Source organism: Salmo salar, chromosome ssa28 (assembly GCF_905237065.1).
Source record: "Salmo salar chromosome ssa28, Ssal_v3.1, whole genome shotgun sequence".
Taxonomy (NCBI): Eukaryota; Metazoa; Chordata; class Actinopteri; order Salmoniformes; family Salmonidae; genus Salmo; species Salmo salar.
The window spans coordinates 29,753,004-29,768,967 of NC_059469.1; the positions used below are offsets into that span (position 1 = coordinate 29,753,004).

The 15,964-nt window shown below is 40.7% G+C and overlaps 1 protein-coding gene across 2 annotated transcripts; it reads right to left on the reverse strand.

Moving 5' to 3' along the window:
- Nucleotides 1–422: 422 nt before the first annotated feature.
- On the reverse strand, nucleotides 423–13,964 carry LOC106589855 (uncharacterized). Of its 2 annotated transcripts, none has more exons than XM_045710161.1 (5): nucleotides 13,623–13,964; nucleotides 13,279–13,379; nucleotides 5,285–5,422; nucleotides 3,351–3,518; nucleotides 423–3,048 (listed from the first exon to the last, which is right to left on the reverse strand). In XM_045710161.1, the coding sequence occupies exons 1-5, from the start codon at nucleotides 13,693–13,695 to the stop codon at nucleotides 2,857–2,859; spliced, it is 672 nt and encodes a 223-aa protein (XP_045566117.1). In that variant the 5' UTR covers nucleotides 13,696–13,964; the 3' UTR covers nucleotides 423–2,856. The 2 variants fall into 2 exon arrangements, with proteins under 2 accessions (XP_045566117.1, XP_014035727.1); XM_014180252.2 differs by having other exon boundaries at nucleotides 5,327–5,422; nucleotides 13,623–13,954.
- Between the last annotated feature and the right edge of the window lie 2,000 nt (nucleotides 13,965–15,964).

The window sequence follows — 15,964 nt, forward strand, 5'->3', positions numbered from 1 at the left end:
GACCCTGGTTCATGAAACGTTGGGTGTTGACTTGTAATTTCCTGTGAATTTAGTGTAAAACCCATTCACATTCTGCTCGTACCAGGATTGATCCATTTTGGAGAATAACAAAACTCCAAATAGACATCCCACTGGGCAGAAACTGATTGAATCAATGTTTCTACGTTATTTCAACAATTTTTTTTTATCAATGTGTAAAACTGATTCAATTTGAAAGAAAGTCATCAACGTAAGGGAATTTGTCTTTCGCCAAACTTTGAACCTAAATCCAATGACATGGTGAGATGTTTTGTTGTTGAATTCACAGTAGTTGACAACTCCACCAAATGGAAATCAAAAGTAGAATTTGGACTGATGTCTGTGCCCAGTGTGATGGCAGGATGTTTATAGTATTTTACAAATCATACTTTACTCAGAACCTGTAGAGTGAGTTAGGTGCCATTTATTTTGAGAGTATGAGTTACAGATGGTATGTCAACTCCTCCCAGTGGAATGCAGGGGAGTGTGGAATACATTACGAATGCCCTGGTACATTCACCACAAGATGACAGCTTGTCAAAACACTTCTCATGGAGGCCCTCTAATAACTGATGAGCGCTGTAGTTTAGAGCGTGTTGTGTTATAAGATTTGTAAGTGCTTAGGGGAAGATTGCGTTTGGGGAGAGAAACTCTGCAAAGAGGGAGAGGTTAAAATGAGGTCGCTACTCCCTTCGCTGACATTACTCACCATCTATTCTAGGATATGGACATATTTGTGCCTGGTAGAGAAAAACGGACAAATTAACTCACTTTAACAAACGTCAATGAACAGAACAGCAGGAGTGTTCCCTTTTGACACCTTGACAGTAAGTTTGATAGCAATCCTGTCAGATGAATATAGGTCAAGTTAATACAACAAATCTAAACTAATTTGTCTCACTAGCTAGTTTTCCATTTAATTAGAGACTGATTTTCATGTGAATATTCAATAAATCTGCATAAAGAAAATATGGAGATTTTCCCACTAGTGGTGTAATTCAAACTGACTTCTTGCAAATAAAAATCAGTGAGCGATGACGCACACAATTTTCTTTTTTGCTTAAGTTTTCATGTACTTAATAAAAGTCTAAAGTTCAATATGTTGCCATCACATTTTCACTTCTACTGATAGTTTTGTCACAAAGAACTGTTACGTTAAATAGTAAATGTACCTACTCTGCAATGGAGGCTGGTGGGGGGAGCTGTAGGAGGACAGGCTCATTGGTCTTGGCACGTTCGCTCTAGCCAACAGCTTGTAGATACAGTGCGGGTAGGCTAGTCTACATGATGAGATTATTATGGATAGGAGCAACAATATTTGTTTTTGTCAAATGGCAGTCAAGCATCGATCACCAGAATCAGACCCTCAATATTTATTGGAAAGGAGCATCAAGCTCATCACTGTGCACTTTCACCCCCCTGTGAAGTTCATCATTTATTTCATCTGTATTCTAATAAACTGCATGGATTCCCCAGTCGTAGTGGGAGGACCACACACACCATGTCATCGCGTGACTCCAAGTTTACTTCCATACGATGGTTGTTATATCAATATTTGTGCATAAACGAGTTTCCACCGCCATTTCTCACATAACACATTTTACAGACACAAAAAGATCCCACCATGTCGAACGAACAAATGATCTGTCAGCATTTATAAAATAGTACTGAAACTTCTTGTTTCCTTCACAGCTGACTTTACTAGCATTAAAAATGTGGATGGAAACGTGGTTAGAGTAAACTTTTTTAAAAAGCGGATAGGTAATTTATATCTACTTTAGTTCACCTATTTTACCCTTTTTGGTTCAGCTATTTAACTATTACTTTCACATGTTTTTTTGTTTGATTTGGGTCACACATAATAGGAATGTTTTACATAGTATACATAACGTATCTCAGTCTAAACACATTGACAAACCCATTCCAGTTTAGCCCAGGAGGTAAATCAAATCAAATTGTATTAGTCACATGCGCCGAGTACAACAGGTCACACCTTACAGTGAAATGCTTACTTACGAGCCCCTAACCGACAGTGCAGTTTCAAAAACAATCCGGAACGTCACGGTCAGAAAACGTCAGGGTCATTGTGAGTTTCTCTGTGCATAGTTAGTTTGACCTGGGTTAAGACAAACAGTCCCTGGTCAACTGTTCCTGAGTGAACACACTTTGATTGTGTCTCAAATGGGACCCTATTTCCTATGTAGTGCACTACATGGGGATTAAGGGTGCCATTTGGGACATAGGCATTGTCTGTCTCAGTAGTGTTAATAATTAGTGATGTGTTCAACCACAACAGCTCTCTGGTCTGGCCCTACACTCAAAGCCGTCATCATCACATGTCAGGTAGCTGGGTATTCATAGCTCGGTGTTCTTTTGAAACAAGGAGATTTCGATTTTTCATTAACACGTTCAACTCGAGACAGTGTCCTTGTTTTGTGGTTGTCTACAACATTGGACGTTGTGATTGAAGCATAATATGTCTGCTTGTGAGGTGCGGACATCTTCTTTCCACACACCCGAGCATGTCTAGAGTTTGAAATGTAGGCTGATTTGATTATTTAGCTGATAAAGGATATCATTGCCAGTGGCAGGATATCAAGCCATTTACAGCATACAGTCATGTTAAAACCACTCGCTACACCAACAGACAGTCAGAGTTGAGAGCGTTAGTCTCAGTAGGACAAACTCTGAGTGAAACTGACTCATGCATTATCATGACAATGTCTCTTTCTTTGTTGATTTGTCTTCTTTTCTCTTGCAAAGGGTAGAAACATGAGTCTGTAGTTAAAATGCGAAGTTGAAAACCAGTAGTGTTCCGGCCCTCAAATAACTCCTGGACTAGACAGAGAGGGGTTCCTGGGTCGGGCTCTGAATAGGGTGGTAGGGTGACCGGGCTACTGTCACTGTGTGTTCAAGGCTGGAGGTAGAGGTGGAGAGAGGGAGGTCTGAGGGACGTGCCTCAACAGACTGTAGGTCTTCAGAGGAGATGATCATGGACTGGCGAAGAGTCTCCTCATACGTCGGAGGAGGCTGTAGGTACAGAGACATTTTATGAGATCAAATTTACTGTAATAAATAAATATTCTATGTATGAATATATTCATTTTTATTTGACCTTGATCTCAACAGGGAATCCCATTGAGAGCAAGGTCTCTTTTACAAGGGAGCCCTGCAACATCCTTCCACAATTTCATTGAATGTAAATGAGAATGTGTTCTTAGTCAACTTACATGGTAAAATAAGGCTTGAATAAATCAATGGCAAAATAGATATTTATATAGGCAGTGAACAATACATAATAAAAATAGGTCCAGAACAGAGGAGTGACTGACCTCCGTTTCAGACTGTGTGGGGCTGATACCAAAGCGGTTGGCTATCATAGAGTGGATCTGTCTCTGACGGTCCTTCTTACGGACGCTCTCGTAGGACGGAAGGCGGGGCAGGATCCCATCCAGGTGATAGCTACTGGGCTTACCGATGATAAACAGCCTCCCTGGAAGCTGCAGACACACACCAAACATGTTTATATGATATCACTTTTTCTATTTTTCAAGAGTTGATCTGATTGCTCAAAAGACCAGTTAGTGGAAAAAGATCAGAATTGGGCTGCCTGTGTAAACGCAGCCTAATTACAAACGACACTGGGCATCAATAACAATGTGAAAGCAGGTCAGATGGTTTTTAAATAGAGATTATAATAGGGAGAAGTGAATGAATTAATACCTAAATCTCGATGTGTAATAGGGGAGTGTGGGGTAAGTTGAGCCACCCTTGTTTCTAGTAAACCATACACAAAATGTATAATTTTACCGAATATTTAGGAAGAGGTCATAATTTCATGGACTTTGTGGAGGAAGTAACCACATGGAAAAAGTGTTTAAGCAAGTTAGGTACAAAAAACAAGCTTCTCTATAAGCTTCAATATGAGGTTCTAAACCTAGCATGAAAGTGCATCCTTGTAGCTGTGTGGGCTAATATAGTTCAAATGTTTGCCTTAGGGTAGATTGAGCCAATGGCCATGTTTAATTTGAGTCAATAGTTTGAGTCAAATTGAGCAAATGTAAATGTTTTCTTCCCAGGCGTAATGCAAGGCATTATTGCTGGGATATGAGGTAACAACAGGGCCTTGCCTGTGTTAAAAGTGTTTAAAAAAGTATAAAGCGTTTGTTAGGTGTTAAGCCTGTGTTAAAACCCTCTTGAGTCCATTTCCCCCCGTGGAAATATAATTAGCATAATAAAAAAAATCCCCATACATATCTGTCTGTTAGGCAAGAGATCTCTATTATAGTTTTGCTCTACAACCCCCACAAGCGTCACTAGACTCGTCTGAAGTCGGTACCGCCGATCTGCCAACTTCTGTCTGTAGCGTCCAAACGTTTTGGGCTACACACTAATGTGACCCCTCTATGGAAAGGTGACTCTTTCATTACATGCACAGTACATGTCGGTTGTTTTGCTCTAGGACGCCGACAAGCCTCACAAGACTCGCCTGAAGGTGCCCAGTACCAGTTTAAAAAATGAATGGAAGTACATACTGTGTGGAAGTAGTTTAGTGCCTAAAAAAGGGGCTAAATAGGTGTAAAAAAATACATCTCCTGATCTTTATTTAATCTCTCAGATATAGGACATCTGTTTTTCCATGTATGATTCTGTTATTCATTGCATTTCTATAGGCTAATAGCAGTAAGGCCAAATTCAATGTTTCATCAAAAAAATTGTAAAATACATTTGGGATACCTAAATCCAGCGGCTCTACTTAACCTGTCCCGAGGCTCAACTTAACCTGTCCCGCGGCTCTACTTAACCTGTCCCGCGGCTCTCCTTACCCTGTCCCGCGGCTCTACTTACCCTGTCCCGAGGCTCAACTTACCCTGTCCCGAGGCTCAACTTACCCTGTCTCGCGGCTCTACTTACCCTGTCCCGCGGCTCAACTTACCCTGTCCCGCGGCTCTACTTACCCTGTCCCGCGGCTCAACTTAACCTGTCCCGGGGCTCAACTTACCCTGTCCCGCGGCTCTACTTACCCTGTCCCGGGGCTCAACTTACCCTGTCCTGCGACTCTACTTACCCCATACCCTGAGTAAGTTATGATGAAAGACCACTTTTTTTGGACAAGCTATGCTTTCAAAACTGTAAAGTTTACATGTATTCTGATTATTACCAGGTATACACAACATCCTGAAATATATGTGGATATCTTTGTTAGAAAGAATACCATATTTCCCTTGACAGGGTGATGCTGAATGAACAAAATGGCTAAACTTACCCCACTCTCCCCTACTATGTAAAGACGGAGGCTTTTTTTCACCTGGGAACCAATGTTTCCGTGGGCCATGGCAGCAGTACGTTCATCGTAGGGAGACACCACTAGAGACTGTCTTCTGTTGTACTGGGGTGGAGCATCCTGGGTAGGGAGAGAAGAGGGAAGACTTGTTAAAGTCTGTCTACACTACAGTGGAAAATTGTCTTAAATCTTACCAAAGTTCAGTCGGTGTAAAATAAAGTTATTCTATTCTGTTCTATTCTAATATGTTCTATTCTGTTCTATTCTATCTTTACAATTAGTAACGCAGCAGCAACAACAAAGGCATGACAACAGTTCAATACAATTCTCCAATGAATTAACCTCTACCTAGGTTACTAGGCGGTGATTGAGTAACTTGGCTATAGAGCTATAATTACATTTTCTTCAAGCCCAATAATATACTCCACTAAATTAGAATCAGTCTTGATAAGGACTACCAGAGCTGTTCTCCTGATCTGATGCATGTTATGCACAATCGACCACACAATGGAAAATGCCTTTGCCAAATTCTACAGTTAGATCCAACCATCTCTTTGTTTATCCCTCTGACTCGGCTCTGACACTCTGTTGCAGTCTCATGGATACCTGTTCCCTACTGATAACGGTATATGGATTTTAACATGAGACATCATTGTGCACACACAATCCCCTGGCAGCCTCCATAATATCACAGCATCATTTGTAATTTAATCAACTAATACTGGTTTAACAAAGCAACAGTGTTGATATTTTCTATGTTAATATTGAAAATGTTTGGCTTGAATGAGTGGAAGGAAAGGAGTGGGAGGCAAATGGGTCTGGAGGATGGCCTTCACTGTAACTGACTAGCATGTGATGCAAAGGAAAAACACACTCATGAAAGGTTATCTCAGATGGTTGAATAACAAATTGCTGTATATTAACAGAAGAATAACAATGTTTTTGATACAACCAACCAAAAGGTCAAAGGAGAGTTTATCTGTGGTTGCATTCTCAATAGGGGAGAAAAATATGGATACAAAAAGCAGGGGGTAATGACCTTAACCTTATCAACTGAGCTGTGCACTGCCTGCTCTCTCAGCTCTGTATCATAACAAATACAGAAAACAGAGTTGCACAGGGAAATATTATTCACGTAAACCTTTTAAAACAGCCACTACAGCCACTAGGGTTTGGCCAGGGTAGGCTGTCATTGTAAATAAGAATTTGTTCTTAACTGACTTGCCTAGTTAAATAAAATAAATAAATAATCTACTGTACACTATAGGACTGTGCTCTACTGTACTGTGATGTACCCTAATCTACTGTACTCTAAAGGACTGTACTGTACTGTACTGCACACTATAGGACTGTGCTCTACTGTACTGTGATGTACCCTAATCTACTGTACTCTAAAGGACTGTACTGTACTCTACTGTACTGTACACTATAGGACTGTGCTCTACTGTACTGTGATGTACCCTAATCTACTGTACTCTACACTATAGGACTGTGCTCTACTGTACTGTACTCTATAGGACTGTACTCTACTGTACTGTACACTATAGGACTGTGCTCTACTGTACTGTACTCTACTGTACTGTGCTCTACTGTACTGTACACTATAGGACTGTGCTCTACTGTACTGTGATGTACCCTAAAGGACTGTACTGTACTCTACTGTACTGTACACTATAGGACTGTGCTCTACTGTACTGTGATGTACCCTAATCTACTGTACTCTAAAGGACTAGACTGTACTCTACTGTACTGTACACTATAGGACTGTGCTCTACTGTACTGTGATGAACCCTAATCTACTGTACTCTAAAGGACAGTACTGTTCTCTACTGTACTGTACACTATAGGACTGTGCTCTACTGTACTGTGATGTACCCTAATCTACTGTACTCTAAAGGACTGTACTGTACTCTACTGTACTGTACACAATAGGACTCTGCTCTACTGTACTGTGATGTACCCTAATCTACTGTACTCTAAAGGACTGTACTGTACTCTACTGTACTGTACACTATAGGACTGTGCTCTACTGTACTGTGATGTACCCTAATCTACTGTACTCTAAAGGACTCTACTGTACTCTACTGTACTGCACACTATAGGACTGTGCTCTACTGTACTGTGATGTACCCTAATCTACTGTACTCTAAAGGACTGTACTGTACTCTACTGTACTGTACACTATAGGACTGTGCTCTACTGTACTGTACACTATAGGACTGTGCTCTACTGTACTGTGATGTACCCTAAAGGACTGTACTGTACTCTACTGTACTGTACACTATAGGACTGTGCTCTACTGTCCTGTGATGTACCCTAATCTACTGTACTCTAAAGGACTGTACTGTACTCTACTGTACTGTACACAATAGGACTGTGCTCTACTGTACTGTACACTATAGGACTGTACTCTACTGTACTGTGATGTACCCTAATCTACTGTACTCTAAAGGACTGTACTGTACTCTACTGTACTGTACACTATAGGACTGTGCTCTACTGTACTGTGATGTACCCTAATCTACTGTACTCTAAAGGACTGTACTGTACTCTACTGCACTGTACACTATAGGACTGTGCTCTACTGTACTGTGATGTACCCTAATCTACTGTACTCTAAAGGACTGTACTGTACTCTACTGTACTGTACACTATAGGACTGTGCTCTACTGTACTGTGATGTACCCTAATCTACTGTACTCTAAAGGACTGTACTGTACTCTACTGTACTGTACACTATAGGACTGTGCTCTACTGTACTGTGATGTACCCTAATCTACTGTACTCTAAAGGACTGTACTGTACTCTACTGTACTGTACACAATAGGACTGTGCTCTACTATACTGTGATGTACCCTAATCTACTGTACTCTAAAGGACTGTACTGTACTCTACTGTACTGTACACTATAGGACTGTGCGCTACTGTACTGTACTCTACTGTACTGTGCTCTACTGTACTGTACACTATAGGACTGTGCTCTACTGTACTGTGATGTACCCTAAAGGACTGTACTGTACTCTACTGTACTGTACACTATAGGACTGTGCTCTACTGTACTGTGATGTACCCTAATCTACTGTACTGTAAAGGACTGTACTGTACTCCACTGTACTGTACACTATAGGACTGTGCTCTACTGTACTGTGATGTACCCTAATCTACTGTACTCTAAAGGACTGTACTGTACTCTACTGTACTGTACACAATAGGACTGTGCTCTACTGTACTGTACACTATAGGACTGTGCTCTACTGTACTGTGATGTACCCTAATCTACTGTACTCTAAAGGACTGTACTGTACTTTACTGTACTGTACACAATAGGACTGTGCTCTACTGTACTGTACACTATAGGACTGTACTCTACTGTACTGTGATGTACCCTAATCTACTGTACTCTAAAGGACTAGACTGTGCTCTACTGTACTGTACACTATAGGACTGTGCTCTACTGTACTGTACACTATAGGACTGTGCTCTACTGTACTGTACACTATAGGACTGTGCTCTACTGTACTGTACACTATAGGACTGTGCTCTACTGTACTGTACTGTACACTATAGGACTGTACTCTACTGTACACTATAGGACTGTACTCTACTGTACTGTACACTATAGGACTGTACTCTACTGTACACTATAGGACTGTACTCTACTGTACTGTACACTATAGGACTGTGCTCTACTGTACTGTACACTATAGGACTGTACTCTACTGTACTGTGCACTATAGGACTGTGCTCTACTGTACTGTACACTATAGGACTCTACTGTACTGTACACTATAGGACTGTGCTCTACTGTACTGTACACTATAGGACTGTGCTCTACTGTACTGTACACTATAGGACTGTGCTCTACTGTACTGTACACTATAGGACTGTGCTCTACTGTACTGTACTGTACACTATAGGACTGTACTCTACTGTACACTATAGGACTGTACTCTACTGTACTGTACACTATAGGACTGTACTCTACTGTACACTATAGGACTGTACTCTACTGTACTGTACACTATAGGACTGTGCTCTACTGTACTGTACACTATAGGACTGTACTCTAGTGTACTGTACACTATAGGACTGTGCTCTACTGTACTGTACTGTACACTATAGGACTGTACTCTACTGTACACTATAGGACTGTACTCTACTGTACTGTACACTATAGGACTGTACTGTACTGTACACTATAGGACTGTACTCTACTGTACTGTACACTATAGGACTCTACTGTACTGTACACTATAGGACTCTACTGTACTGTACACTATAGGACTGTACTCTACTGTACTGTACACTATAGGACTGTACTGTACTGTACACTATAGGACTGTACTCTACTGTACTGTACACTATAGGACTGTACTCTACTGTACTGTACACTATAGGACTGTACTCTACTGTACTGTACACTATAGGACTCTACTGTACTGTACACTATAGGACTGTACTCTACTGTACTGTACACTATAGGACTCTACTGTACTGTACACTATAGGACTCTACTGTACTGTACACTATAGGACTGTACTCTACAGTTGAAGAAAGGGTCCATAGACTCTTGATCTAGTGGTCTTGAGAACACATAAACACGTGTTTTTACTTGTCTTATTCCAACTCACTGGATCTGGATCTTGGGACCAATGTCCTGGCATAAATCATGGTCTTGGCTCCTGGATAGTGCCTTAGTTTTTGGTTTACAATAATAGGCATCCCAATTTGAAGAAGACAATGCTCTCTGATCATTGGCTGATCACTCCCAACCCATAAAGAATCCCCACCCAGTTGACAACTTTTAAATAGTGGAAGACCTCAATGGCAATCTCTATACTAAAACGAGTTATATACAATGTTCGCTTACATTTTTTTTGTCATTGAACAAATTTCAGGTCTGCAGAGCGCAAACTTGAACGTTGTGAAAATTCTGTGCAACTTTCGGCACGCGTTTACTGTGAACACTGAGGCTGTACCCGCTTTAAGTTAGTTTTAACAGTGGTCAAGTAGGCTGCTGTGGCTATTTGATCATAATGTAGACCTACCAGAGTGGCCCACCATCATAAACAATGGAGAAAATACATCCCATAACATTTTAACATGGAAATAGCTGTTCTGTCATTCAGCCTACAGTAGCAGCCAATGTGTGGTGTTCAATGTAGTCTTTTTAAAAAAACATGCAGGTTTTGACATTAACCTGTTTATCCACTTGTCCTTCAGACAAGGAGGTGATGCTAGAAACCACTTTACAAAATAAAATGCATAATTATTTCCATACCAAATTATGTCTGTCTCAAAATACAACACTGCCCCTTTAAGACCAAAAAAAGCTCTTTACCTGAATCGCTTTTCAAAGATGTCTAGAAATGTACACGTTTTATGTTCTTGTAGGAAGCAATCACTCCCCTATTGCTGACTACAAATGATCTATAATTGGGCTAATAACTCACTAACTAGCAAAGGATATTAACAAATATGACTCACCACCTGGATTCAGTCTTACGTAGCAACATTTGAGATTGTGTTTTTTACATTGGATAAAAGTAGAGATTCAGAGCTACAAAATGGTATATCATACACTGCATTTGAGGAAAAATGGGAAAGTAATTCTGCTTTGAAAGTTGATCAACTTCTAAACTCACTTTTAAGAAAATGGCCTTTGAATATTTTGGTATCTATTCTTTGTCTACATCCGTTCAGCATTGTTCACACCCTCTTAAGGGCTCCCGAGTGGCGCAGCGTTCTAAGGCACTGCATCTCAGTACAAGAGGTGTCACTACAGTCCCTGGTTTGAATCCAGGCTGTAAAACCTCCGGCTGTGATTGGGAGTCCCATAGGGTGGCGCTCAATGTCGTCTGGGTTTGGCTGGTGTAGGCCATCACTGTAAATAAGAATTAGTTCAATTTCATTACGCTTTTTTGCAGATGTTTACTGACACCGGCCATATTCATACACGTTAGCTCTCGCTTTGATCTCAAAAGAAACGCATCTACTCACGACCGCTCATGCTGTAAAAACAGTCCAGTTCAAAGTGAATGGCACAGATCCACATATGGCAATGGTCTATTTGCATATAGGCCTACTGCAACTCTGATTGGTTATGGCGCACCAGTCTGTGTAGAGTACAGGCATGAGTCGTGCCTGTCAATTAAATAGAATCCTACTCTGCTGCGTTCTGCCTACAACAACATCTCTTGCATAGTTAGTTTTGTTTCAGTATGTTGCAATGAAAGTGGCTAATATTGCATTGATTTGATCAAAATTCCCACAGTAAAGAAAAACGTTGGTAGTGTTAACTAACGGGGAAAACTCTAGGTAGTTGAGTGAATTTCAATCTTGTGCTTCTCTGCGCAGGCTGATATTTCTTCTGTACTGCAATCCCGGGGGAGCTGTGTGTCCACGGAAGCGTGCAGTTTAGAGGGAACATTGGTTATATCCAGCTAGAGTCCTCTATTTATCTCTATGATTGACACTTGTCACCAAAGCGCCTGTTATTTTGCCAAAATAAAGATTGGTAAAGGGATCATTTCCACATCTAACAACATAATTAGCTAGATGCATATTTAATTAAATCTACAAGTTTGAGATTCTTACAATCAACATGGAACATTTTACAGACAATAATAGAGATGATATTTCTCTAAATGAAATTGAAAGGTTTTGAAAATCTGGTAAAAAGTCATGTTTTTACTATTTTCTTAATTTGGTCTGCCAATAACATTTCTAATCTGGAATAGAAGGTTAATCAAAATGAATCCAAATGATCACTACTGTAGACGGTTCTCCCTTAATTTGAACTTTTCCACTTTGTTTCGGTAGTAACAAACTTAGTGGGGTGGTAATGAATTCAGGTAAATATTTCAAATATGCAATAAAAAACAAAGTGTGTGAATAGTATATATGTCTACTTGACATATGTTGGAAGATGTGTGCTGAAAGTTTGGGAGAAATACAATACAAATATAAATTGATTACCAACCCCCAATTTACACCACGTCTGTAGAATAGCCTGTATACTGCATTACTTTTGACCAGGGCCCATAAGGTCTGGTCTACTTGCTGCAGAAAAACAAACAGGAATCTCTCTTCACCTGAACTAACTTGTGAATGTTTCATGCTAGAGCAACAACAAAAAAAACAGCAAATGTATAATGACATCATTCTCCTTTATCGTATCTCGCTCTTATTGGTTACTGAAATCCATTATTACACATTTATACAAAGTTCCACAGAGTTTATAGTACTCTGTTGTACCTGTGTTCATATTATTTTGTCTCAGTGAGTACATAATGGTTTATGGATGTTTCTCTAGCCTCGTTTACCAGACTCCTGCTACTGTAATCAGGCTCCCAGCTGGTGAACATGTTTATGATATTGTAGCGATCCTCGCTATATGATCCACCTTACATTCCCACCAAGTGGGTTAACCCTATTGGTTGCGATGCGGAGGGTGTTTGCCTTTCACGCCAGAAACCCGGGTTTGTGATGATAATGAGCTCCTTGGTAAGGCCTGACCTTGCAGCCTTAAAATTAGGGGTTATAGCACATGTATAATACCGTTATAGCCATTTGTAAATGACCTTAGTGATGAGATTAGGGTAAGCCCTGTAGATGTTTATATCACATTTGTAAGGTGTTTATGTCCTTACTGTGCATGGGTCTTTATATGTACAATATACACTAGGCGTTTATAACACGTTTCCCTGTTAATTACACATGTATAACATGTATAGTCTTCCTGTATAGTGTTGGATGACCCTGCATCAGAGAGGATATTAATATACATTAGGCGTTTATAACATGTTGTCCCTGTTTATAACAATAATATAGAAATTAGCTTTCATCCAAAGCAATTTATAGACTTACAGTCATGAGTGCATACATTTTTGCATATGGGTGGTCCCGGGATTCGAACCCACTATCCTGGCATTACAAGTGCCATGCCCTACCAACCAAATTACTTATCTCCTTACTGTACAGTGCTGGTTGTTCGACACCCTGCAGCAGAAAGGGTCTTTCCTGTACAAGACCACCAGGAGCACGAGAATCACTACGAAGAACACCAGGCAGGACACTACAGAAATGAGGCATCAAGAACACAGACGTGACTAAGAAGCTTATTTGGCATTAATGTAAACATATAGGTTATACATGATTCCTTTTAAATGTGTATTTATAACACATGCAAAACATATATAACCTAAACAATCAACAGTTAGCCAGTCCTGTATCAGAGCAACAGGTTTATGTAGACTGAATATATATGTTCATGGTTTAGCAGCAGTCTACTTAAGTTTTTGTGACTGCCATCACTCACCGGAGGCCACGATGACCGTTAGCTGATCCGCTGTCAGTGCAGGTGGGATATTTGTAGATGCAGATAAAGACATCTTGAACTAAAATCAATCAGCATGTAAACGAGGTGCCGCTGTGTAAACAGCCCACATAAAAATGTTGGCTTTCATTTGCATGATATTACGCTACACCTGTCCAAACCAAGAAGATTAAAATAAATCGATATTAGCTTCCTCTTCATTCGAGGACAGAGCCCCACACCGTTGTTAAATCCAGTTAAACTGCAGCATTCTGCCACCGATCTTGCTGCTTCGATTCAGCCTGGTCTCATACACTAGACGTAACATAGTAAATCTAAATCAGGATACTCAAATTAGTATGATAAACTTTATGAAAATATTTTTTTAACATTTTAGTCATTGAGCAGACACTCTTATCCAGAGTGACTTACAATTAGTGTATTCATTTTAAGATAGCTAGGTGAGACAACAACCCATCGCAATCGTATCAAGGACATTTTCCCTCAACAAAGTATTTATCTGCAAAGTCAGTGCTAGTGGGAAAAGATAGGTGTTTATTATATTATAATTTTTTACAACATTTCTTTTTTGGGTGGGGGGGGGTATGGTCACATGAGACAGAAGGTTATTTAAAGGGATAGTTCACCCAAATTCCAAAATTACATGTTGTTGTTTTTAAGCAGTCTATGGACCAGGTATGACAGCAACCCGCCATTGTAAATAAAAATCTGTTCTTAACTGACTTGCCTAGTTAAATGAAAATAAATAAATAAATACAAAACGTCACATTACGCCACTGGAGTTACGTTTACTATGCTACGTCTACCACTCAGTCCAGGTTGTTTGATTCTGCTGCAAAGTTGTTCTTTCCGAATGCCAGACCGCGCTAGATGGAGAGAGGGGGGTGTGCTGGGCAGCGTGTGCTCTGTGCTCTCCACAACAAAATACTACCTCGCAAACCTTTGCTAAAAAAATATTAACTCGAGACCCAATAAAATGTTATACATAGGCCTAGCATCACGTGGTCCATCCATTCACGTGTTTGGCTATGCTACAGACCTTTCCCGTCTGTAATTTAAGATTTTTTTTTTTACTGGAGATAAAAACTTTTCCAGGTTGTGAATGAGGCGCAGCCTACTGGACACACATGAGATATGTAGGAAATTACACTATATACAGAAGTATGTGGACACGCCTTAAAATGTGTGGATTCGGCTATTTCAGCCACAGGTGTTGCTGACTGGTGTATAAAATTGAGCACACAGCCATGCAATCTCCATAGACAAACAACATGTCCCTGCTGCTATGCAGAATATCAGAAAGATAATAGGGCAAAGGAGGTCAGAAGAGAACATTGTTTCCATAGGTGAATGTGCATCTAATATGAACCATGTGAAGGGATGGTGTGAGTAATGGGGAACCAATCACTTGTCTCCACAATGTCTGTGCGTTAGTCACCCCCTCCTTGGGCCTTGGGGGAGATCGTCCTCTCCCCTGGTTCCCTTTTTTAGCAAGGTGGAGACTAAGTAACGAAATATGTCCTTTTGTGTTCTTAGTACTGAACAAAACAACACATTCTTTATACTGGAGGCCAAGTGCTGGCACAGGATGTGTTTGGAACCATTGTACGTCATCTCTGAGGTTGTACCTATCTTGAGATGGTATAAAACCCAGAGGCTCACTCCACTCAGTGGGCTCTCTCACTCTGTTCACTTTTGTGTGGGTAAAATACCTTATCAATAAGTTATTTTAATAAAGTTAATATCCTGATTGTTGATTGACCTTGTCTCCCCTCATTATTGATTCAAATATCCACTACAAGTTCCAAAATGTAGCTGTTTCAGCCTAGCTCAGTGCTTTCTGTGGTGGTGGGGCAGCCAGGGGAAAATACGGAGTGTAGGGGTTGGTAATGTTCTCTAGTTGCACCGTGATTGGCTCAATGTTCTGTCACTCATGGGGACACTGCGTCACCGCAAAATCTACGGGGAGAGCTCGAAAATTCAAGCCTCTTGGATGTTGCCATAGCATTACATTAGGAGTGCCCATCCAAGAAGGCTCAAGGTACAGGGAGATACAGGGGACACAGGGTATACAGGGGATAAAGGGGATACAGGGGACACAGGGATTACAGGGGACACAGGGGATACAGAAGACACAGAAGACACAGGAGACACAGGTCATACAGGGGACACACGGTATACAGGGGGATACAGAGGATACAGGGGACACAGAAGACACAGGGGACGCAGGGAATACACGGGACACAGGGGACACAGGGCATATAGGGGGATACAGAGGATACAGAAGACACAGGGTATACAGGGGATACAGGGTATACAGGGGA